This window comes from Syngnathus typhle, linkage group LG13 (genome assembly GCF_033458585.1).
Source record: "Syngnathus typhle isolate RoL2023-S1 ecotype Sweden linkage group LG13, RoL_Styp_1.0, whole genome shotgun sequence".
NCBI lineage: Eukaryota > Metazoa > Chordata > Actinopteri > Syngnathiformes > Syngnathidae > Syngnathus > Syngnathus typhle.
In genome coordinates this window covers 11,807,828-11,830,789 of record NC_083750.1, presented here as the reverse complement: position 1 = coordinate 11,830,789, position 22,962 = coordinate 11,807,828, and the positions used below count along the sequence as shown (strand labels likewise).

The following is a 22,962-nucleotide window of genomic DNA, read 5'->3' as shown; positions in this document are numbered from 1 at the left end:
ATCAGCAAATTGGAAGCGTTGTATTTATTTACCTAAAATGGCGTCTCCCCTCGAGATGCCTAATAGGCCGCCGCCTGTTTACACAAGTTAGATTTGAAAGTCGGCATGATAGGATCGACATGTAAACAGAAGACTTGTTTGTGTTCAGTATTGTGTGTTTTAATTATTTTTTTTCTTATTTCTTTAAGGAGCCCTTTCTGGTAACCTCAAAGACGGAGTCACGTGATGAATGGTGATATGCAGTCACGATTGTCTTTGAATATTTTTGCATTTCAGTTACTTTTTGGTGGAGTATTTATTAATGTCTATTCATTTATTAGGCTTAATGTGTTTTGATTCAAATTTTCACAATCCAATAGTTGTGAATTCTTCCTCATGCAGTCAGAGGAAATTTGTGTCAATCCGATTTTTGTCCTCATTATTTATTTCTGCCTCATTGTGTGCGTGGCCTTGAGCTGTATCCACAAGTCTTTGACCCCATACGTCAAGTGATGTGGGCCCACTGGGCCGCCCCCAAATTTCTTATAAAAAGCTCCCAAAACCAACAAACACTCATCTCCAGCATAATTATTTGTGTCTTCTAGCCCTTCTCCAATAGCCAGCACTTCATTAGCACCAGTTGGTGAGTGGGGAAGGCAACCAGACAAAACAAACGCGTGGTTACGTAAGGACTATTGTCTTCTAAGATTTATGTGGCGTCGTAGTTTACGTCAGCTCATTCCTGCTAGTTTATTGTGTAAGTGATTAACGTGGAGGAAGCTTATCCTCATTTTCTTTTCTTTTTTTCTGAAAAGGGATTAGAGAAGCAGGGCGGTCCTGAACTCGTACTGTGCTGCTGGACTTTCTCCTAGGTGCTCATGACTTGTCCTTTGCATGCATGTGAAAAACATTTGTATTTTTCTCTCTTCTGACCAGCAACTGGGTAAGTCCATACACATTTTGGTTTGCTGGGCTAATAATATCGAGCCACATCAGCTCACCCTGATCATTTTAATCGAGTGTGTTGAGAGATCAAATGCAAGTTGGACATGCAGCGAGCCTCGTGGACGGAGCTGGACATGAGCGCATTAACTTCGTTAAGATGACTTAGTTTTTATTTTTATATTGAGATTGATTTACAAGCAAATTAAAGAAAGACTTTTCCAACATAAGATTTTATTTTTCTTCCCAGGTCTTTTTTCTTTGCACATCCTCTCCTTGTTGACATGACGAGGGCGGGCTGAGCGAACGTGTCAGCGATGGGCCGCAAGTTGGATTTGTCCGGCCTGAGCGACAATGAGGCCGAGCACGTGCTGCAGGTGGTTCAGCGCGATATGAGGCTGCGCAAGAAAGAGGAGGAGCGACTCAGGTGAGCACACCACGCTTCTTGCCATATGGCAGGAGCACTATTCAGTCAAAAAAACATTGCTAATGATCAAGTCACATTTTCTTCCCATTTGTGAGAGATTTCATTTCTAAAAGACACATTTTTCCATGTTTTCTTTTGATACTTGGTTGTTGTTTTTTTCCCATGCTACCTCTCCCCGCCCCTTTTTTCCCCTGCAATGTGGTGCGCCCAAGAGGATTACGAAACAATCCTAATTGAAGTATAGTCTAAAGATCAATCTAAATCTAGGGCCCCATTTTCATTCCAGGCCTTGTAAAGATTAGGACAGACGCTCCAAACCGCAAACAGGAAGCCATGGCCCTTTCATGCCGTTTCCTCATCACTGCCAAATTGCACATGTCCAAGAACCCTTTAACAATGGCTGCCCCCTCACGGCTCTCTGACACAGTGCAGCTTTAACTTCTCTTGCAAAACTGCTTTGAGTAAGCCCGCTCGATTGGCTGAGTTGTGTCACATCAATTGCGTTGCAATTTGAACTTGAGCACTGCTCTCCTTTCTGGCACGCCAAAATCTATTTCACTTCCAAATCCTCCCTGCCAGTGAACTGAAGCAGGCGCTGGACGAGGAGGGCAGTCGCTGCCTGCTGCTGTCACGCCAGCGCTTCTTCAACCAGCGCTGCTGCATCCGCTGCTGCACCCCCTTCAGCTTCGTGATCAACCCCAAGCGGCAGTGTCGTGACTGCCTGTACAACGTGTGCAAGGCCTGCAGGCTTTACAGCAAACCTGACAAAGCCTGGCTCTGCTGCGCCTGCCAGAAGAGCAGGTAAGCCATCGGAAGTGTGCGTATGCGTGCCTGGCCTGCTTGTGTGACCTCAGCGCATATTAATACCATCTTTGGCCTTAGAATTAATGTCAGTTGGAAAAACAATGGTGCATAAAGATATAGATGATTTATTTTTTTGCTGCGACTTGGAAGTGCAAATTTGAGTTACAAGTGCTACACGCACACACACACACACACACACACGTAACTTTTGAAGTATCTAGTGGACTTGGAGAATCTTTGGTGAACCCGCTGGTGTGTTTTTTTAGGTTGTTAAAGAAACAGTCATTGGATTGGTTCTACACGCACGTGAAAGGACGCTTCAAACGCTTCGGCAGCGCCAAAGTGCTGAAGACCATCTACAGGAGACACTTGGCTGAGCACAGTCCAGTTTCCGAGCTCACAGGTACGCCTCTACCGGCCTCCGGTGCGAATGCTTGTTTTCATGCGGGCAGGAGTAGTAGGGATTAAACTCTCATAACTTTTTCGGCTTACTGGAAGCGCTGGCAGATTGGTTTTAAAATTGCAATGAAATGATTTTTGAAAATTGTTCAGCTCTGTAAGTGACATGAAGCAATATCACCATCATGTGTGTGTGGTTTATTGTGTGAAACCTCCTCCCTCTCCAAACATGATTGGGAGTGACCCGTTGTTCTGTCGTGACCCGGCGAGCGGTAATACCGCACACAAGGCCGACCGAGCGCTAATGCACTTACATAAGCACAAACGGCCGCATTGTTGCATGACGTGGTCAGAGCTCAAAGCTGTCTCTATTAGAACCCCATCGCACCCCCTCTGAGGCAGCTCCGAAAATTCCTTTTCAATTTGTCAAAGTTTGAACAAGTGTGTTCTGCAGAGGCGAGTACCTACGAGGAGAGCATCTGCAATGAAGGCAGCGTCTGTGACAGTGACACCACCTTCTACAGACAAACTAAAGGTTTCAGCAACACTGCTAATGCACTCATTTCACACTTGATTGTTCACTGCAATATCACACCAAAACAGCCAATTAGTTTACCAATTGGACCAAATATGAAGAGGTTCATTCTGCTAACAGGACGATCGGATTTGTTTTTTTTGTGTCGGTGTTCAGAGCACAGCATGGCAGAGACGCTCACTGTGGCCTTCCGGGTGGCGGAGGAGGCCATAGATGAGGCCATTTCCAACGCAGAGATTGATGCTACCAGTCAGGTCATCGTTGCTCACCATTTTCAACCAGCGCGTACTACCGATTGCAAACATGCTCCCGTTTATACGCTAATCTGTTTCAGTCACGAGCTTTTTTCCTGAGATGATCAGCTTATGTTTTTTTTTTGTGTAATCAGGAGAATCAGAATGAATCCCATTACCTTCGTCAGCACAGAGGAGAGCTCATTCAGGAGCTGGCCAAAACAATCATGCAAAAAGTAAGATGGAGTGGGATCAGATCATGGTGTGCGCCGCAAGGCTATAACCTCATGCTAGCTGACGTTCTAATTGCGCGTGGAAGATCATTTCCAAGAGGAAGATCTTGCCTGACATGGAGCACGAGGACGAGCAAGAAGGATCGCTGGAGCCCAACGTCCACCGCCGTGGCGACCAGGTTGGCGGAAGCTTTAAACACCTCAAAGGCCTCTGGGTGAGTGATTTAGAAAAATGAAAAAAAAAACGCTGTCCCCCCCACAACGTTTTTGTTTTGTTCTGATTTACAGAGGTCACAGTCTGCCTTCTCACTGATTGACAACAACCGAGACGCTCGTCAGACATCACCTAAGGGAGGAGGATCTGTCGTGTCTCCTTGGACCAGTGTTGAGCGTTTGGAAAACGCTGGTACATCACATTTATTTTTAAATGACACACAGAGGGAGAATCACATCAATAATTAACAATTGATTACTTTGCTAACATTGTCTCCACATGGAGGGATGCCCTCTGTGTTGAAGAGTCCAGACGGCAACTGGATCGCCCTGCAGAGCGCTCAGCTGTCGCGGCCGAGCCTGCTGGCCAAGAGGAAGAGTCTCGTCTACAGCGCCTTGGAGAGAGAGTCCGGAGCGGTGTCCGCTTACGAGGGCATGGATTCTGACAACGAGGGCAAACCTGAGTTAGACTCCTCCTGGGGAGCTATACTCCAGGGGTTCCACAGGAAGTTGACGGCTTCCAAAGTTCGTCGGGATGCTCGGTCAGACTCCGAGGGGAAGATTTCAATGTCTCCGGTGGCTCTCGTTAAGAGGCCGCTGACGGAGGACAGACGGCCATCGTCTAAAAGGACCAGCATCATCGACATCACCTTCAAAGAGAATGCCGCTGCGGATGCGAGTGAAGCGGTATCTGGAAAAGCTAAGAGATCGCGAAAAAAGAGAAGAAGCAAAAGAAGAGCCACATTATCTGGACCTCTTCTCATGGTAAGATGAGCTCATCACTTTTCTGTTAACACAATCCAGTTGTCAATTCACTGCACTAACCTACCAACTTAGCGTTGACCGCATAAAATTGACAATAGTTGTCAGTGCCTCCAACCTTCTTCCCGTTGACAGGATTATAACAGGAAAGATGTCCATTCCTGTTCTCCATCCGACGCCGACACCCCTGACACTTTGACACCTGATGCCGTGACTCCTGAAGTCAATCAAGTCGAGCAGGAAAACGTCTCCAAGCCCATAGTCAGCGATGACGATGACGCGCAGGGGAACGAGATGAGAAGCCAAGATGATGATGATGACAACATAGACTTGGGGAAAGGCAAAGCAGAGGATGAGAAAGTAGAGGGGGAGGAAGAGGAGGAGATCAAATCTAGGTTGTACAAGCTGGTGGCAAAGTCCAGACTGGCGTACTTCTCGTCCACCGACGATGAACTTGACCGAGCGGGAAGAAGTGAGGAGGACCGATGGAGCGATGGTCAGGAAGAGACCAAAGGACTCGCACACCAGCTCAGCCAACTGGAGAAGGAAGTCCGAGCCACAATGTTGTCCTCCACAGAGGAGGAGCTTGACCGTCTCACGGATGAGGAGGAAAACAAGGAAGAGGAGGAGGAAGAAGAGCCGCTGGAGGTGAAACTATGCCGCTTGGCCAATCAAGCGGCCGTCACTCAGTTTTCATCCACCGAGGACGAGCTGGACCGCGAGGAGGCCGCTCATGAGGAGACGCTGTGGAAGCTGCAGGAGGATAAGGCGGCGCAGGCCTCTCAGGTGCGCCACTTGGCCAGTCTAGTCAGTGCCTCGCAGTTCTCCTCCACCGAGGACGAGCTAGATCGTGTTGGCGAGGACGAGGAACTATGGCGGGAAAACCTGAGAGAGAAACCTGCAGATGAAGCAATGAGTGAAGAGCTTTCAGATGCAGCAGTGGAAGACAAAGACGTCCGGAGGGACAGCATTGGGAAGTGGGAGAGCGAGGAGGAAGATGTTGACTTTGACAAAATCATCACCAGCATGTTGACATTGACGCTGCAAGATTTGCAGGAACACGCCAAGTCTGAAGAGAAGACTGACGTGAAGGGTGCGGAGACTGAAGAAGAGAGGAAAGATGAGACGGTGGCAAACGTGGAAAGGAAGGACGCGGAGCAGAATCAGCATATAAGGACAGATGATGAGGATGAAAAGACAGACCAGAACAGGAATAAGGACGCAAAGACAGACAATGAGAAGCATGTGGACTCAAAAATGGATGAGGACAGCGATGAGAACGTAAAGACAGATGAGAATCTAGTTAATGAGAAGAAAGAGGACGAAAAGACAGACAAGAACCGGGGCCAGAATGTGAACATAGACAAGGACGGCAACGAGGCAATTGGAGATCCGAAAGAGGACACACCGACAGACCAGGACATTAACCAAGATGCAAAGTCAGAAAATGTGAGGACAGAGCAAGAGAACTGGAACAAGGATGAAAAGAATGAGAAAGAGAGGACAATTGACACCATGACAAACGAGGAAAGCAATGAAGACGCAAAGACAGACGAGGGCGGGAGCATGAACGGAAAGATGGACGAGGAGACGAGCCATGTGATGAAAGAGGAAACAAAGACAAGTGAGAACACAGAACTGGACACGCAGACCGAGGAGAAGAACGAGAAGGAGCAAAACACGACAAAGGACCACGACAACAACACAATGACCAATAAGGAAAGAAAGGATGACATAAAGAAAGACAAAACAAGTCACGAGGATACAAAGACCACTGATGAGAGGAAAGAAGATGAGAAGACCGAAAAGGAACAGAACAAACTTGGAAACACAGACGACGACGGGAACATAAACACTGACCAGGAGACAGACGATGATAAGACAGGTGAGAATGGGAACAGAAACGCCAAGGCAGATGAGACAAAAGATGCCTCAAAGTCAGACAAGGACTGGAGCAAGGCAGATGAGGGCCTGGAGAGCAACAAGACAACAGATGGTGAGAAGGAAGAGGACTCAATGATAGACAAGATCAAGAATGCAAAGGAAGGGGAGGAGAGGGAAGTTGAAGCAAAGATAGGCAAGGACTGGAAGAAGGCATCTGAAGATCCCAAAGAGCACACGCAGACAAATGACAACAGGAATGAGGCTGGAAAGTTAAACAAGGTAGCCGAGGGTCTGACAGAGCACGCAAATTCAGACGGGAACAAGGATCTGAAGACAATCAAGGAGACGGATGATGAGATGAAAGAGGATGTGGTAGCCGAGAAAGATGAGAGTATCAAGACAACTGAGAAAGAAGTTGCAAATCAGGTCTGGGAAGACCTCGCAGAGAAGCAAATTATAGGGGAACCCACAGAAACACACAAAAGTGATGATCTTTTGTTCAGTTGTCCGCCTGGTGGACAACAGGAACTAGTGGTGGCGGCCAAAGATGACGAGGATGGAAGAGGAAACGTGGCCGCCATGGATGATGGGCTGTTGCCGGAGGAGATCAGAAAGGTAAAAATGACCATAAATGACATTTTTTTGCCGGGCCGCATTGTAGTCAAAAATGATCCTTTTAGCTTCCGTTCCTTCTTGTAACTGGCGTCTGCATATGTTCCTAGAGGTACTCAGCAGCATCCCTGTGCAGCATCACAACGGAGGTCCTGAAGGTTCTGAATGCCACAGAGGAGCTACTTCAGGGTGTGGAGGGCCGGGAGGGCTGCCGGTCTTTTGCCCCTGCTTTGCCTGCCGACGCTGACCCCAAGAAACTGGATCAGCAGCTCTTTGCACTGGAAGAGAAAGTAGGCAGTAGTTGCAGAGCTGGCAAAATAAGATCTGTGTTTTTATTTGCACTCAATCATTGAATGATGTGAACAGAACACATGTAAATGCTTGCTAGTCTGGTTTAAAGAACAAAGTGGTGAACAACTGCAGGTGTACGTGGCGGCGGGCTCGGTCTACGAGGTGGAGGCTGAGCTTGGCGAGCTGGAGGAGCGCGCCAGGGGCATCTCCAGCAGCACATCTGACACGGAGCTGGTTTTCCTGGAGGAGCAAGTTGCGTCAGCCGCCACCCGGGTTCAACAGTCGGAACTACAGGTGAGTATTTGTAGACCTCAAGACACTCAAATGTAAAAAAAGCAAAATAAGTAGATGCACCGCAATCCTTCATTATTGTTTGTCGCAGATCAGCGACATCTCGGCGAGGATCGCAGCGTTGAAGAGCGCCGGTCTGGATGTGGACCCGCAGTCCCGCTCCGCCAAGGCTAGGACGGTCCCGGTCATGGTAAGCACTGTTGCGCATTTGGACTCATCACATGTGCGTGTGATGCGACCTGACCCACATGATGTCATTGGCCTCACAAAAGACAACGTTGTCTCTGCAGCCTCTCACGCTGAGCTCATCTCGACAGCTGAGACGACGACTGCCGGCGCTTCCGCGCACGGGTAAGTGCGACTCACGTCACACTACGCAACCTCATATACTTCACCAAGGTGGGGAAGATTTATACCAGAATCGTTTGTATGGAGAACAGGGGGGGGGAAATCGATATGGATGATTCCTATTGTTTCATGTCATTGTGTTTCAGAGGACAACAAAAGCTGATTTCAGGAGCAAGATGTTCTGCAGTGCCTTCTTTACTCTTGCCTACTGTTTGTTGTTCACTTGAAAGAAAAAACTAGAAAATCTAGCAAATTACTTTAAACACTTTTACAGTAGTGCAGTGCTTCTCAATTATTTTCTGTGATGCCCCCCTTAGAGAGAAGAAAGCATTTTGCGCACCTCCTCCATGTTATTAACATTAGAGAAAACAAAAAATAATGATAATAAAGTTCAATATTATCTATATATTATATTATTATAATATCTGTTCAATATTTTTCCACTGCACTTTTTATCAGCTGTTCTGTCTGTGTTGTCTGCTCGTGTTGGCTCGTTCAAAAGACCGGATCTTTTCAGTGAAAGAGTGAACGAATTCCTTTTATCAGTTCATATGACTTCAACCAGTAGGTGTCAGTAATGCGCATGAAAGCTGGTGCCACTTCACTGGAAGACAAAACGAAGAAGAAAATGACGTAACTTCCTGTTCACGAACGAGTCGTGAATTGTTTGTTTAATTTAGGATCCCTATTAGCTATGGCCATGCCAACGCTACTCTTCCTGGGGTTCTTGCATTTCCCGTTCAACAACTGGACGGATCTGTGAGTAAACGAGTAAGTGAGTGATTTCCAGTTCCTCGCCAGAACGGATCAGTGAGGGAACGAATCCTGACTTTCCCGTTCGCGAACGAGTCAAGGGCTCAACTGCCTTCCTTCCCATTCGTGCATCAGCGGATCAGTCAGTGAACGTGTTGCAATTTCACATTAGATTGATGGTTTGAAATCAACTGTTTAAATAAAAATTTGTTAAAACTTGTCTGGTGTTTTATTCCTTGTTTTTATATTCGCCAATTAAAACAAACTGACAGTTGGTTAACTGCTCTATATGACAATGTACATTACGCTTTTGAGTGAACTGATAAGCCCAGGAATGCTCACTGCTACCAATGAAGACTAGGTTGAGATAGCCTACTGGTTAGTGACACGGACTCTGGTACGGTAGAGTCTGGTTCGATCCTAGGCGTGAGCATACACTTATGCTTTTAGAATTGGAACCTCGCATTGTATGCATATGCAAACAAATGCAAGTATTTATGTGTAAATACATAAGGTAGCCCCGCCCCCAAGTAGGCAGAGCAAACTTACTTGCTAACTTGCAAAACACATTGAAACGCGGCCCTGAGGACTCGAGCTTGACACCTGTGACCTTTGACCATGACGCATCCTTAATAAAGTGGGCTGGTATTAGGTACACTTGAAAATGGCGGTGTACCTAATGGAGTGTCCGTGTGATTCCCTCGTTAAGTGCACCTGCGGGAAAACTTTTAGCTCCTGGAGAACGTGAAAGTGGCTAAAAGTTTTCACGCAGGTGCGCTTAACGAGGGTCACTTGCAAAACATATTGGAACGCGGCCCCAAGGACTAGAGCTTGACACCTGTGACCTTTGACCAAGATACGTCCCTAATAAAGTGGTCTGTTATTAGGTACACTTGAAAATGGCGGTGTACCTAATGGAGTGTCCGTGTGATTCCCTCGTTAAGTGCACCTGCGGGAAAACTTTTAGCTCCTGCAGAACGTGAAAGTGGCTAAAAGTTTTCACGCAGGTGCACTTAACGAGGGTAACATGCAAAACATATTGGAACGCGGCCCCAAGGACTAAAGCTTGACACCTGTGACCTTTGACCATGATACGTCCCTAATAAAGTGGGTTGTTATTAGGACCACTTGAAAATGGCGGTGTACCTAATGGAGTGTCCGTGTGATTCCCTCGTTAAGTGCACCTGCGGGAAAACTTTTAGCTCCTGCAGAACGTGAAAGTGGCTAAAAGTTTTCACGCAGGTGCGCTTAACGAGGGTCACTTGGGAAACATATTGGAACGCGGCCCCAAGGACCAGCGCTTGACACCTGTAACTTTTGACCATGATATTTCCCTAATAAAGTGGCCTGTTATTAGGTACACTTGAAAATAGCGGTGTACCTAATGGAGTGTCTGTGTGATTACCTCGTTAAGTGCACCTGCGGGAAAACTTTTAGCCACTTTCACGTTCTGCAGGAGCTAAAAGTTTTCACGCAGGTGCACTTAACGAGGGAATCACACGGACACTCCATTAGGTACACCGCCATTTTCAAGTGTACCTAATAACAGGCCACTTTATTAGGGACGTATCATGGTCAAAGGTCACAGGTGTCAAGCTCTAGTCCTTGGGGCCGCGTTCCAATATGTTTTGCAAGTTACCCTCGTTAAGTGCACCTGCGTGAAAACTTTTAGCCACTTTCACGTTCTGCTGGAGCTAAAAGTTTTCCCGCAGGTGCACTTAACGAGGGAATCACACGGACACTCCATTAGGTACACCGCCATTTTCAAGTGTACCTAATACCAGCCCACTTTATTAGGGACAAATCATGGTCAAAGGTCACAGGTGTCAAGCTTTGGTCCTTGGGGCCGCGTTCCAATATGTTTTGCAAGTTACCCTCGTTAACAGCACCTGCGTGAAAACTTTTAGCCACTTTCACGTTCTGCAGGAGCTAAAACTTTTCACGCAGGTGCACTTAACGAGGGAATCGATGTGCATTCCAGCGCTTAAGTGAACTGAATCTTTAGAATCGGTTCACTCAAATGAATCAAACACATTGTCATATATAGCAGTTAACCAAATGTTTGATTTTTATGTTTTAATTAGCAAATATAAACACACAGAATCAAACACCAGACAAGTTTTAACAAATGTTTATTAAAAAAACAGTATATTTCAAACCAGCAATCTAATGTGAAATTGCAGTAGATATATTGGATGACAATATTTATGCGTAGATATGCATACACATTATTTTAAGTGTTATAAAATCAAGATGACCCAAAGAGAAGCATTATCTTCCCGTTGTTGCATAACGGTGCAAACCTTCATGCAATAGTTAGCCTAGACTTGCATGTGGAAGAATTCCTAAACGTAAAGAATTTGGTGAGTCATGGATGAGTTTACATTTTGTTTTTAAATGACATTAAAGTCGATGTGGGTGTGAAAATTAAATATATTTTTTTTAATGTGTCCGAGCGAATACCCTTTGCACACACTCCATTGATACCACCACCTACTGCAGTGTATGTCTAATTCCCTTTTAATCTAGTACAGCCAAAAGAAAAGCATGTTCACTGGTATCACACATCATCCCCCCTTCCACTATCTGAGAAGCACTGCAGTAGTGTAATGAAATCCTGAATGAGCTTAACACAATTGTATAATTTGATGACCACCATGTTCAGTATTTGTACAGCAGAATAATCAGTAGAAAACAAAGTTATGCTTGAAGATGAATGGCAGCGTAGACCTTTTGAACCTGGCGGACAACGTGAAGAATTTTGTTTGGCTTTTGGAAAAGAGGAAATGACACCGGGTGAAGACATTCCGCCATCAGGAAAAACTTTCTCCTGGGGGAACACTGACACATAACAGCGATCTTGGCCAGAAAATCCCTCGACGTTTGTCTACGCAAATAACAAAGCGGTCCATTGGCAATGGCCGAGCCTGCATAAATATACTAGTTCATTGCGCTATGAATGTGAGCCAGTCCTGCATCCCAAAGCATTCTGGGAGTCCAGGTCAGAAGCTCTCCGAGCAGAGGAAGCGCTCCCTCGGGTCAGGGACGATGAAACCCTCCTTCTGCTCGCTCTCTCGTCTGATGGCCATGACGAACGACTGCTTGGGGTCGATGACGGCAATGCCGTCTCTGTCCATGCCTGGAGTCTCCACCTCAGCGTAGGAAGGGTGGCCCGAACCGCGGCGGAACTTCATGGTGGGCCAACGGGACAGACGCCGCTGCGATGTACATATAAATAAAGAAATCAGAGTCTCACAGCCCTACCAGGACTATTTCAATAAGGAGGTCTGTCTTAGAACATGCAACACCACACTAGGTTGGAAGATGATACATAGTAATAATCAAATGAACTGTTACATGTTCTTGTAGTCACTGACCTCCATGAAGAACAGGCTGGCTGTAGACGTGGGGTGATAGTACACATAGACGGACAACAAGATACCCATCACCATGACGACCATCACCATGACCACACCAACGAGTAGACCCGCCTGCTCCTGTTGGCCCGTGTCGTTGGCTTTGCCGCCCGCTGCAGACGCAAATGTATTGTTATGAGAGAAAAGAAAATCTACAATCAGTTTATTACGCACGGAATAATGAGATCTATTTTTCTAGGTGCTTCACAATGTGGGTGCCAACCACAACACACAACAAGCTTTATACTTTTGCATCATCAACAAAGAAGAACATGCCTTCAAATAAAGAACAGTTCCTTACTTTTCTCACCAAACCAACAACTTCGACGCGGTTGTCAACAATAGGATCCATAAATAACGGTCTTGCGTGTTGTGAGCCAACCACAAGGCGGCCGGCCACATAGCCGCACATACATTGAGGACACTATGCAGTATTTAACATGGCGCTGTATACACTCAGCTATGTGCTAACAGAGCACTGGCAAATAGCTCTACACTCCCCGATGCCACCACAAACACTCACACGCACATGCACAATGAAATATCACAACAAGCAATGGCCTGTGATGACTGGGATGATGATGATGATACACAGTGATATTCTCGCCCCATATTTTTAGTCTTAAACATATTGATTTCCACGTATGTGATGGATTTTCTGATGTACCGTTCCCTTGAGTGTGTTTCTTCTGAATTTAAAATAAAAAAAGTGAAACAGACCTGAAGGTTGGGCAGTGGAGAAACAAGGACTGGACGTGGCCCTCCCGCCGCTCCCTGTCAGCCGGTTTTCGGAAGCGGCCGTCCTGCCAAGAGGGTCAGCGGTCGGTATGGAGGTCGCTGCCGATGCCGTCCCAGCAGTGGGCTCCGACGCGAGGTGGGCGGACGACTTGTCCGTCACTTCGGGTCCTCTCAGACAACGGAGATCTCGTCTCTGGAAGCAGCACATTTGAGGCTTAAGTGGGCTTTTTGTACCGCGGAAAAATTGAATGCCAACCTCTTCCTGGCATCCATGGTCCACCCAATCCTGGCGATTCCGGTCAAAGCCGCTGGAGCATCTGGAATAAAGCAAAATCCCCAAAAAGGTTGATGCGTGCGGTGATGCGGATGGTGAGGAATGGTCCACATTCTGGAGGCCATGTGATGTGTGTGCTTTTCCGTTTGACCTCTGCAAGCGAGAGCACCAGCTGCAGTTGAAGCCAATCTGAGAAGTGACACACGGAGCACAGCTGGAGAACTCCAGACACGCTGAGGACCAACACACACAGTCAGGAAGGCTTTTCCAGGCCATCGAGGCCTAGCACCTTCACAAACACGAGGGAAGGTCATTTCATTCATTTTTTTTTTTACGTCGATATTTTTCCTTCATCACTGTTTGCTAATAACCTTTTGTTCTATTTGTCTAAATTCAATTAACTTGGAGTGGACTTACTTGGTAGCGGGAGCAACTCTATCGTGGTTGCGTTGGAGATTTTGGACTTGAGAATGTCCACCTTGTGGTACTCATAGATGGTCCTCCGCCGCACATCTGCCAGTCGGAGAAGAAAAAAAAATGAAGCAGCATAAATTCCCTCGACTTGTGCTTTGTCAAGCCAAATAGATTGCAGGCAAACATATGACGATTTGGCAAACTCACAAACAAATCCATCGACAGGCGTACTCACTCGGAAACTGCTCAATCTCGTGAAGCACCATGAAAGCATCCGACAGGCCGACTTTAACCGGATGATTCTCACTGCTGATGTCTCTGATGTCAACAGGAATCTATTGAGGACAGGGATCTTAAGAAAACGAAAAGAAATAGAAGGGCATGACAAAGACGGCGCTCACCTCTTTGTAGGCAAAGACCACGCGTCCGTCGCTGTGCAGAGCAGCTTGGAAGGTGAACGTGCCTGAGCGGATGTTGTCTTGCAGGTGAAGGCGGCTCCACTGCACCACCAGGGCAGAACCTGGCACGGCAAAGCACCTTGCACTGATTTTGGAGCTAATATAGAAGATGCGGGGTTTCAACTAGAATAGCCCTCCCAAAAGGTGTGTAGGAAAAAAATAAAAATAAACACATAAAAAGATAGAGCCAATACAGACACATACATACAGAATATATGGTTGTGTTTAAAATGAGACGATACAAATTACAGTAAATAATTGAAAAAATATATACGTACTGTACTTCCATTTTAAACACTACATGACACCAATATGCTGTGTTGTATAGGCTTTTTCAGGTAAATATAAACATTTAAAGATGTATTCATTTTTTAAATGAAATATGAATGCTAAAATCTAATATGTTTTTTTACTGTTTTACATCAAAAATAGAGTCAGTGTAATGTAAATTAAAATGAAATATTTCAAAAATATTTTTCTATATCAAAACAAAAAGAATATTTCTTTCCAAATAAAACACATTATTGTCAAATGTTAGATTAATCTGATAATAATGATCTTCTCACCATTATCAAAGTAAAAGACGGAGGAGTTGCCGGAGAGGCTGGGGTCAAAGTCGGCCATGAGCGGCGCGATGTACTGAGTGGCCGTGAGCAGGCGGTGGATGATATCTCCCGTGTAAATAAAGCCTGCCCAGGGAAAATATACTTGATTGTACTCTGAACACACGGCGTAGCCAAGAATCAGCCAGGGAGTGTGAATGTACTCGCCTCCGGTTGCCACGGTGACTTCCTTCAGCATGTGCCCGTAGAAGGGAAAAGCAAAGGAAAGATTGACTCTCTGGAAGAGATTCAAGTGTCAAAAATATTGACACTATGTTACGTGGAAGATGATGATGACGACGATGGCGATGTGATACCTCAGCTTGGCGGTGCGTGCTCGACAAGAAGCCGTGAGTCTTCCACTCGTTCTTGTTGGCCCGCTCCGTGTCCACCCAGGCATCTGCACCTCCCGCGTCCCCGGGACAGACAATTTTGGATGTGTAGTAGACGTGATCCATGTTCTGGCCCAAATATCAAACCATTTTTTTTTTTAATTATTATTGAAAGAAATGCCAAATATCGAATTGCGTACAACATTCCAGCTTGACTTTCTGATCTATTGTTGTCATTGTACTTTGGTGCAGTGGCGCAAGTGTTGCAAGGGGGTCTAACCACAATCTGCGCGGAGCTGTCGTGCACCTCCTCCAACAAGTCGGCGTCCGACTCGTCCGGGCGATGGCGGTCCCTGTAGAGACCCCCGGGATCCGCCTCCCAACCGGGGGCCTCCAACGTCGGCCACCTTTTTGCCTTGTTTTCACTCTCCAGGGAGTTTTCCATGACAGTTGATTGTATGTGGCTCAAATCTGAGAGAGCAAACACAACCATTATTGTCATTTGTGTGTTTTACAAATGCAGCTCGAGCTAAACCTCAAAACACTCAACAACAGTCACAGTCTCAACTCATCGATATTTTGTTTTTCCACAAAGGACAAAAAAATGATTTTCTTTCAACGTGTAGTCACACCCTTTGCGTTCCAATGTTGTCAAGCCCAAGCAAAACGGATCTATTGAGAAATTTCACAGTCAATTCACTCGTATCCCAAAGCACCACCACCGTACTGTACTGCACGTGGTCCATGAAGGCATCGTTCACGCAGAGGCCAACATGTTTCACTCATGGCCGCTGCTGGTGACTCACTTTGCTCTTCACAGGCCAGGGTGAAGAAGGCAGCCTCCGCACATTCTTCACACCAGCAAAGCGGGGCACCCATGGGTGCTACTGCCGCGGCAGGAGCTGTAGCCGCTGCGACTCGGGTTGAGGGTTTGTCACAAGCTAAAATCAATGAGCTACTGTTTGTGGACATACTTGCATTACACTGTGACATGGACGCTTGGAAGAAAACAGGACGCAGAGTGGAAAAACGTTGCATTTCATCATTTGTAGCCTTTTTTATATTATCCGTATATAATGGTTGATTTTTGTGTGTGTGTGTGTGTGTGTGTATATAGATAGAGATAGATAGAGATAGATAGAGATAGATAGAGAGAGATAGATAGATAGAGAGATAGAGACCAAAAAACGTTATCAAAGTCATAGTCAGCTTTATTGTCAATCTCTCCACGTCACAACACACAAAGAGACCGAAATGACGTTTTTCTCTATCCCACGGTGACGAGACACACAACACGATAGACATACAAGTACGCGACACAATATAAAAACAAGAAGGCAAAAATTCAAACAATCAATAGTAAGAGTGATGAATAAATAAACAGATAACACAATAAATAAGAGGAGCAAAACGGAGCCAGCAAGCATAGCGCAAAAAGCAGCAAGATGAATTGACAAATTGTGGATGGAGGGTCCCTAAAATTGCAGAATTTTAATGAAACAAATATAGTTGTGTATTTCATATCAAAACAATTGTATTGACTTTTTACATTTAACTATCTCAGCTTTTTTTTAATCGTTTGACTATATTTTCAAATAAATTTACATTTAGACTCCGCACATTATACATGAATTTTAAAATATTACAACATATATACATATACACACACACATACATATATACACACAGACAAATAAATAAAAGAGTTTGACTTACCATTAGTAAAACTTGCGTGAGTGATTGGAAGCTGGAAAACAACCAGCAGTCCCGTAATGACACGAAGCGTCTTCATTAATTTATTCTAACTAAAGGTGCTATTTATTTATCAAACTATATTTCAAGGTCAAGTTTAGGTTCCGGACGAGGAAGACAATTTCGCTGCGTGTTGTTTAAACTGTCAAGACTTGCAAAACTGGCGACGAACCAGCTGGCCGCCACTTTAATCAAGCCCAGTGACGACAAGGGCAACGTGAGGTCTACGTCTTCATGGACCGTTGGAAAAGTCAACCTTTTTTTTCCGCCCAAAAGTAGAAATTTGTCTTGTTACATTACAAAACCCTGCTACCTTTTATTTTATACTAGATTGTTTTAAAAATGGATTAACAAGCAGCCATTTAACGCAGGAAAACCCATGATGGCGTACTTTTAAAAAAAGTTTGAAATTTCCCAGCCGTTCTAAAGGTAACAAGTGTTGAGCGTCAACTGTAATCTTGCTTTTAGCCACTAGATGGCGATGTGACAAAGCTGTATATTGTCACGTAGTATAGGAAGTTTACGTATTTGAGTCATATTTTGTGGGTCATTTTCAGAAAAAGTGTACTTTTCTGACGAAAGATGTCATATTTCACAAGAATTCATCCATCATCCCCATTACTTATCCTGTTCAGGTTTTCAGGTTACACTTATGCAGAAAGTCACATATTAAATAAAGTATACCGAAGATTAAGTATGTTTTAAAAAAATATTGATAAAGTTGCAATTTTCTTTTTTTTAATCAAATGGTTATTATAGCCCCTTCTCCTTGAATGACAACAACGGAGGCATCCTTAAGGTGAACTCATTTTTAATGCAAGAACACAAGTGTGGGACTACTCCTGGTTGCCTGCAGTGGAACTAAAAGCGCAACGTGATCACAAGGACACTTGAGCTTCAGGTAGGACACGAGCGGTGCTTCAGTCAGAGGCCTACATAGTTTTTACGCGTTGTCAGTTTTGTTTTTGCATGTGTGCCAAAGCTGTCAAAATGCATTTGGCGTGAATCTACCACTAATTGATGGCACTGTGGAATGACAAGAGCTGCTCTTGGTACAGCACACTGCTTGGATGGGCACCTGAGTGTTGAGTCAAATTTAAATACAAGCCCAGCTCCACTACATTATCCAGCTAACAAACATTGGCGTCGGATTAAAAAGGTGTGGGAGAAAAATGAGACGATGATTCTAAATACCCCTGACGGCATCTTCATTTGCGATGAGGTCAAAGTGAGGGGAGGGGATAAAATGAAGCCACAAACACTCAACTGCGGATCTCGAGGAGTTCCACTTCAAATATCAGAGTGGCATTGGCCGGGATGACGGGAGGATAACCGTCGCTGCCGTAAGCGTAGTCTGGTGTGCAGGTCAAGCGCGCCACTTCCCCCGTTCTCATCTGGAATATAAAACGGAACATCTCAAACATAACAGGAATTTACCCTTGTAGATTAAATGAATGTACTAAATCACCTAAATAATGTTCTAGATAGTATGTTCTACATGTGTTACCTACCGTTTGTGTTCTTATGCTAATCATTAGCGTGTCATTTTGCACGATGCTAAGTGGACTTTCGTGAGGAAAAGCAACAGCCATGTTGTTGCTTCAAATCCATGAAGTGTGATTGTCATTGATTTATGCTTAGTTTGACAGTACATGTCAACTGAGTGGCACTCAACTCCAAACCGATGCAACGCTGCCGTCTTCAAGATATTAGTCATTACAGTGATTTACAGTTCAATAAGCACTATAGAAAATATAATTGATGACTGTATATAATCTAACACACATTATTGATCCGGTGAAAGTAAACATAAAAAGAACTTCCACAATGCAATCCGATCTAACACCTATTTTTTTCCTTACCTGAGCTACACCTTCATCCCAGCCACGAATGACATCACCTTGGCCGATCCTAAAATGGAAGGGCTTTCCTCTGTCCCGGGAGGAGTCGAACTTTTTGCCGTTTGTCAGTGTGCCTGAATCACAATGACAACAAAATCCAAGGTTCACCTTTAAAGAGAGACGTGGTTGCAGTCGGCCTCCAATGTCTCAGCGAATTGCAACTTCTACAGTAACAGCACTTAGATTTACGACACAGTCAAAACTCAAGGCCATTGAAAATACGGACTGTGCTGCACATCTCAAGCACTTTCTCAACCAGCAATCGCCAACCACCAGGAAGTAACAAAGTACAGCAAACGTTGAAGATGAGGCGCATCGAAAGGGATCAACATCTGTGAATGTGTGAATGTAATCTGTAACAGCATATTAATTCAGTTAACAGTAGCTATAGGCATATTAAAATGGTCGGTATTTTATCATGTATAATTTATTCTGAAGTTGCATTTTGCCCTGGAGACTCAAGATATTTGTTGATAAAAAAAAAAAGTCTCACATGACAATGAATAATTGTTAATAATAATCAATATTACCACTTTGATCAAAATGTTCGTGTACGGTTTTCTACAGATAAAGCCTGGATTTTAGTCCGTTTCCTGTATTTCAGGTTCCATGCCTTCCCTGGTCTAAACCTTTGCCCCCACTAGCTTAGCCTCCCACCCAATCCAAAGGGGCGTGTCTGCGATTATAATAAAATGGCGGCACGACAGACACATGCGCAGATTAGGTTACTAGATCGCGTTAGCAAGTCATTCGTACAATATTTAGACTGACATTATAGAGACATACAATACTCAACGACTACATCCAAGTGCTGAACACTAAATCAAATGAAAACGCAGCGTGCTTTTTAAGTTATTGCCAGTAGTATGACACACCGCTCGCTTGCTATTGAAAACCAAGCACTAATCACTTTCAAGACAAATACACAAATAATTGATTCATTCTTATTTAAGCCAGACACTGCCATACAATGATGAACTAGAGCAGATGGAGCGTAAAAGAAAAATCTTTCCGAGAAGCGGAGGCGGCGAAAACAATAGCTCACCAACGTAATGCACGATTACGTTCTGGCCTTTCTGGGGACAGTTCCCGCCTAAAAAGATAAAAACGGGCGTTAATGTTATCTCCGTACCTGATGGAGGAAAACAAGACAACCAAACAATATTTTACCGTTTCCGTCCCTTAGCTTCTCAACGGTAACACCCATTGTTCGCGAGAGTGACTGGGGCCTTGTCTATGACGCTTCGCCGGGGCGGTGGCCGTGTGGGCAGACGCTTCCGGTGGGCCTGCTTCTTTTCGCATTAATAGTGCCTCCATGGACGCGTTAGCGCCATCTGGAGTCCGGAGTATGTATTGTACTTACATTTTCAAATAATTTTGCCCGATTAATGTTCAGAGTTGTCATCACTCAAGTAGCGCGTGGCACACAGCTGCTCTATGGCTCAGTATTTATAGAAAAAGAATGGTTGTCAATAATTTAAAACACACCAGGGATTTCTTTGATTACATCTTATATATTAAAAAAGGGACACAAATGTTCCAATACAAGAGAAAAAGAAAATCTTACTTACATGCCTTTTAACAGATTTAAAATAAGTCCACCTTAACAACTAACAGATGGATCATATGTTAAAGATAACAACCAAAATCGGTCTATCTTTTATCCTGAAACTTATTTCTTGTCCTTATTCACTTGCTGCTAAAAAAAAATAAAAAATGATGGGATGAGGATGCTAGGCACTTGACGAGTCAGTGTTGGTTGTACTTGGAGAGCCATCGTACACATAGTTAAAGAAGGACATGTCAGATACATTTCCGTGCTCTGTGACCTGTAAGATGACACATTTTATTATTATTATGGTTTAGAATCCCAAAGATTCTTAGCAAATCACTTACATCTCTTCTGCAGCAAAAGAGGTCAAACACAGAGTTCTGACAGAGGAGGTTGGTGTCAGATGTCCTGCTTCAGAAAAAAAAACTGAACATTATCAAAATAGACAGTATATGTACTTTTTTCCATGTATACATGTTTCTATGAGCTATACTTTGCACAGTGCTTCCTCTTCAGTCTAAAAAGGAAAATGAAGATGACGACTCCAGCAAGGAGAGTCAGACCCACGGCAAGGCCCACAGACAACATACCTGCACAAAGACAGCACCATAAAAATTCAAAATGCATGCGTGTGTACATTTATCCCATTGTGTGTGTCCGTGTTACTTTGTTCATCATCAACAGGGTCAACGGTGGGCTCGGAGTAGCAGGGTCCACGGAAAATGGTGATATCATCAAGGGCAACATCCCCACCAGCAATTTCCCCCCTCTGATACACAAACACAAACTGGGGCACAAGATATATTAATTATTTTAGTAGAACAGACAACCCTCGATATGAAAAAACACTCAACGGTCACATTAGCGTCATTTGTGCAAGTAACGGCTAACGCTCATAAATAACAGGTCAAATTGTTACCCAGAATGCATCGTCGTGCGCAATGAACACACTGGCTTTCAGCCACTTGTCTCCCTTGTTTCCAATCTCGACCCACTTCTGATTGCCCTTCTCGTTACCACTGTCGTGCGTTTTTCTAGAAAAGAAATAAATCCATTAGAGGTAGACCTGCTGCTCTCCTGAATGGGTCCGCCTACCTGTCATTAACATAGACTCGAAGGGTCCCTACATCAGGACCAAACATGTGGTACCAAAATGTAAGACAGTGCCCTCTGGTGGCCGGTTGGAGCACGTCACTAATGAGGAAGGAGGCGTGGCCCCACTGTCCCACCGAGCTGTCCACGAAGAGATAATAGCCTGAAGGAAGATGGGGAAATTATTAAGCCTGCTATGTCCAACGCACCTGGAAAATCTCAGTGTGACCAACCATGAGGCATGTTGGTGGTGTGATCCACGGCGGGTCCCGTATTGGGATTCGGGGAAGCTCCACTGCCGCGGAGCCAGTCATCTTGGTCCACTCCTCCGCCAACATTGCTCCAGCTGCACATGTTGAGCTCAAAGTCGCAGGTGTCGTGAGGGGGGCACTTGGCGTCCGACACGTGGACGTCATCAAAGGCCATGTCGCCCTCCTGGGTGGGACCGGCCTTTACGCCCTCCACAACAAGCTGAACAATAAAGGAGGACCTTAACCTCAATGACCCGAGTCGGCTAACTCTAAATCATCTGCAGTTTGGCCCAAAAAAAGTCAATAAATGGACTTCACACAAATTTGGTGAAAACAATATGCCTGTATGTCGGATCTATGAGGCGACTCACCCTATACGGCTGAACCCGAGGCAGAAGCGCAGCCTGGGCGAACCTCCACAGGTTGCGCTGGTCTCCGGCCTGGGAGAAAATCAGAGCTCGTACCCCGTCTTCGCTCTGCTGATAAACGTTGAGCGTGCCGACACCTCTGCCGTACATGTGGTACCACAGCTGGACGCAAGCTCCTTTTCCTAAAAAAGTGGAAGAAAACTGGAATTTAAGCTCCTCCGTTTGGAGCCGAGACTGAGGAGGGACTTACCTGGCGGGTACACAGGTGACAACATGGCGGCCGTCTGACCAAGGACGTCCTGGCTGGAAGAGGGCAGGTAGTAGTAGTGGCCCGCGGGCGCGTTGGTGGTGTGGTCGCTGTCGGGGCCCGTGTTGGGGTTCAGGCTGGCGCCTGAATGTCGGATCCAGTCGGCGTCATCGGCGCTCTGCTGTTGCCAGTTGCAACTTCCCTCCTCAAAATCACACACATCTACAAAAGACATTTTTACAGAGACTATTTGGTTATCATCGTTTTGTATATTTCAGTGTTGTTTTTTTTCCCTAGTTTTGAGTTATTTTTATTCAGTACTTAGTCTAAACCACTGCATAACTGCAACAATAGGAATGTCTCCTTCAAAGTTCCTTCACTCAATTTATTTCATGACTTAATTGATGCATTCTGCACTTTGTGGCGTCGGTAATTAAAATATCAAAGGAGTTGGCAAAACCATCACCAGAGGCGGGGCATGCCCCGGGGACGAGCGAGATGTCATCGACGGCGATGTCGCCTGCCTCGCCTCCCGCGCTCGCCTCCACCATCACCTGGTGGACCCGCTTGAGGGTCACGTGACTTTGCGCCAGCCACCACTCGTCCCCTTGGTTTCCTGATTTTTGCCACACCTACAGGAAAGGCAGAGGGCTGAGTCACTCCTTGCAATGAGGATGTGAGGAGCGATTTGTGCAACACCATAGTATGCAACGAAACTGCACAGAGCACAAATCGCAGCCGGCTCTTTTGTAACGCGGCTGTTTCGCAACCGTGATATAAGCATAACGCGGAGAGAGTCCATGGGAGAGCTCTGAATATTTCTCAATCCGCACCGCAGGACAGGGAAGTTATGTATCTC

At 45.3% G+C, this 22,962-nt stretch overlaps 4 protein-coding genes across 10 annotated transcripts in view; 1 reads left to right on the top strand and 3 right to left on the bottom strand.

Moving 5' to 3' along the window:
- The first annotated feature begins 3 nt into the window (after nucleotides 1-3).
- Nucleotides 4-8,926, top strand: LOC133165425 (rab effector MyRIP-like). 5 transcript variants are annotated; one of them, XM_061295073.1, is made up of 18 exons: nucleotides 4-232; nucleotides 585-664; nucleotides 795-851; nucleotides 1,172-1,348; nucleotides 1,928-2,149; nucleotides 2,419-2,555; nucleotides 3,006-3,086; nucleotides 3,243-3,340; nucleotides 3,475-3,555; nucleotides 3,639-3,767; nucleotides 3,841-3,958; nucleotides 4,052-4,530; nucleotides 4,663-7,026; nucleotides 7,134-7,313; nucleotides 7,447-7,608; nucleotides 7,697-7,795; nucleotides 7,896-7,956; nucleotides 8,100-8,926. In XM_061295073.1, exons 4-18 carry the CDS (start codon nucleotides 1,239-1,241, stop codon nucleotides 8,114-8,116), a joined length of 4,338 nt encoding a protein of 1,445 aa, XP_061151057.1. In that variant the 5' UTR covers nucleotides 4-232; nucleotides 585-664; nucleotides 795-851; nucleotides 1,172-1,238; the 3' UTR covers nucleotides 8,117-8,926. The 5 variants fall into 5 exon arrangements, with proteins under 5 accessions (XP_061151057.1, XP_061151055.1, XP_061151056.1 ...); XM_061295071.1 differs by having other exon boundaries at nucleotides 795-922; XM_061295072.1 differs by having other exon boundaries at nucleotides 795-1,075.
- A 1,932-nt stretch (nucleotides 8,927-10,858) lies between these two features.
- Nucleotides 10,859-17,342, bottom strand: LOC133165654 (plexin domain-containing protein 2-like). Of its 3 annotated transcripts, XM_061295482.1 has the most exons (13): nucleotides 16,657-17,342; nucleotides 15,221-15,411; nucleotides 14,926-15,069; nucleotides 14,777-14,846; nucleotides 14,573-14,695; nucleotides 13,950-14,068; nucleotides 13,784-13,883; nucleotides 13,552-13,647; nucleotides 13,286-13,367; nucleotides 13,117-13,177; nucleotides 12,843-13,053; nucleotides 12,084-12,235; nucleotides 10,859-11,924 (listed from the first exon to the last, which is right to left on the bottom strand). In XM_061295482.1, exons 1-13 carry the CDS (start codon nucleotides 16,730-16,732, stop codon nucleotides 11,709-11,711), a joined length of 1,641 nt encoding a protein of 546 aa, XP_061151466.1. In that variant the 5' UTR covers nucleotides 16,733-17,342; the 3' UTR covers nucleotides 10,859-11,708. The 3 variants fall into 3 exon arrangements, with proteins under 3 accessions (XP_061151466.1, XP_061151464.1, XP_061151465.1); XM_061295480.1 differs by having other exon boundaries at nucleotides 13,117-13,367; XM_061295481.1 differs by having other exon boundaries at nucleotides 13,117-13,367; nucleotides 14,777-14,798.
- Nucleotides 17,343-17,486: 144 nt separating this feature from the next.
- LOC133165661 (peptidyl-prolyl cis-trans isomerase FKBP1A-like) lies at nucleotides 17,487-19,895 on the bottom strand. The gene is made up of 4 exons (XM_061295494.1): nucleotides 19,764-19,895; nucleotides 19,639-19,686; nucleotides 18,555-18,667; nucleotides 17,487-18,086 (listed from the first exon to the last, which is right to left on the bottom strand). The coding sequence occupies exons 1-4, from the start codon at nucleotides 19,798-19,800 to the stop codon at nucleotides 17,955-17,957; spliced, it is 330 nt and encodes a 109-aa protein (XP_061151478.1). The 5' UTR covers nucleotides 19,801-19,895; the 3' UTR covers nucleotides 17,487-17,954.
- A 192-nt stretch (nucleotides 19,896-20,087) lies between these two features.
- si:ch211-106h4.4 (MAM and LDL-receptor class A domain-containing protein 1) overlaps nucleotides 20,088-22,962 on the bottom strand; it is a 16,344-nt gene continuing 13,469 nt past the window's right edge. Inside the window, exons 42-51 of the mRNA XM_061295472.1 lie at nucleotides 22,570-22,735; nucleotides 22,107-22,325; nucleotides 21,860-22,038; nucleotides 21,471-21,708; nucleotides 21,241-21,400; nucleotides 21,065-21,179; nucleotides 20,812-20,932; nucleotides 20,639-20,735; nucleotides 20,490-20,556; nucleotides 20,088-20,422 (exon numbers count right to left, since the gene is read on the bottom strand). Of these exons, the coding sequence (XP_061151456.1) occupies nucleotides 20,327-20,422; nucleotides 20,490-20,556; nucleotides 20,639-20,735; nucleotides 20,812-20,932; nucleotides 21,065-21,179; nucleotides 21,241-21,400; nucleotides 21,471-21,708; nucleotides 21,860-22,038; nucleotides 22,107-22,325; nucleotides 22,570-22,735 (1,458 nt within the window). The 3' untranslated portion in view covers nucleotides 20,088-20,326. The remainder of the gene's footprint in view (nucleotides 20,423-20,489; nucleotides 20,557-20,638; nucleotides 20,736-20,811; nucleotides 20,933-21,064; nucleotides 21,180-21,240; nucleotides 21,401-21,470; nucleotides 21,709-21,859; nucleotides 22,039-22,106; nucleotides 22,326-22,569; nucleotides 22,736-22,962) is intronic.

Excerpts from the sequence above, each read along its gene's own strand:
- LOC133165425 (XM_061295073.1), top strand. The coding sequence starts at position 1,239 with ATGGGCCGCAAGTTGGATTTGTCCGGCCTGAGCGACAATGAGGCCGAG. Across the intron at positions 1,349-1,927 it reads AAAGAGGAGGAGCGACTCAG|TGAACTGAAGCAGGCGCTGG; the intron begins GTGAGCACACCA and ends CCTCCCTGCCAG. Across the intron at positions 7,796-7,895 it reads CTAGGACGGTCCCGGTCATG|CCTCTCACGCTGAGCTCATC; the intron begins GTAAGCACTGTT and ends TTGTCTCTGCAG.
- LOC133165654 (XM_061295480.1), bottom strand. The coding sequence starts at position 16,732 with ATGAAGACGCTTCGTGTCATTACGGGACTGCTGGTTGTTTTCCAGCTT. Across the intron at positions 13,648-13,783 it reads CGAGATTGAGCAGTTTCCGA|ATGTGCGGCGGAGGACCATC; the intron begins GTGAGTACGCCT and ends TCCGACTGGCAG. Across the intron at positions 13,054-13,116 it reads ACCATGGATGCCAGGAAGAG|AGACGAGATCTCCGTTGTCT; the intron begins GTTGGCATTCAA and ends TGCTGCTTCCAG.
- LOC133165661 (XM_061295494.1), bottom strand. The coding sequence starts at position 19,800 with ATGGGTGTTACCGTTGAGAAGCTAAGGGACGGAAACG. Across the intron at positions 19,687-19,763 it reads GAAGCTAAGGGACGGAAACG|GCGGGAACTGTCCCCAGAAA; the intron begins GTAAAATATTGT and ends TTATCTTTTTAG. Across the intron at positions 18,668-19,638 it reads CGTAATCGTGCATTACGTTG|GCACACTGACAAACGGCAAA; the intron begins GTGAGCTATTGT and ends ATTGTGATTCAG.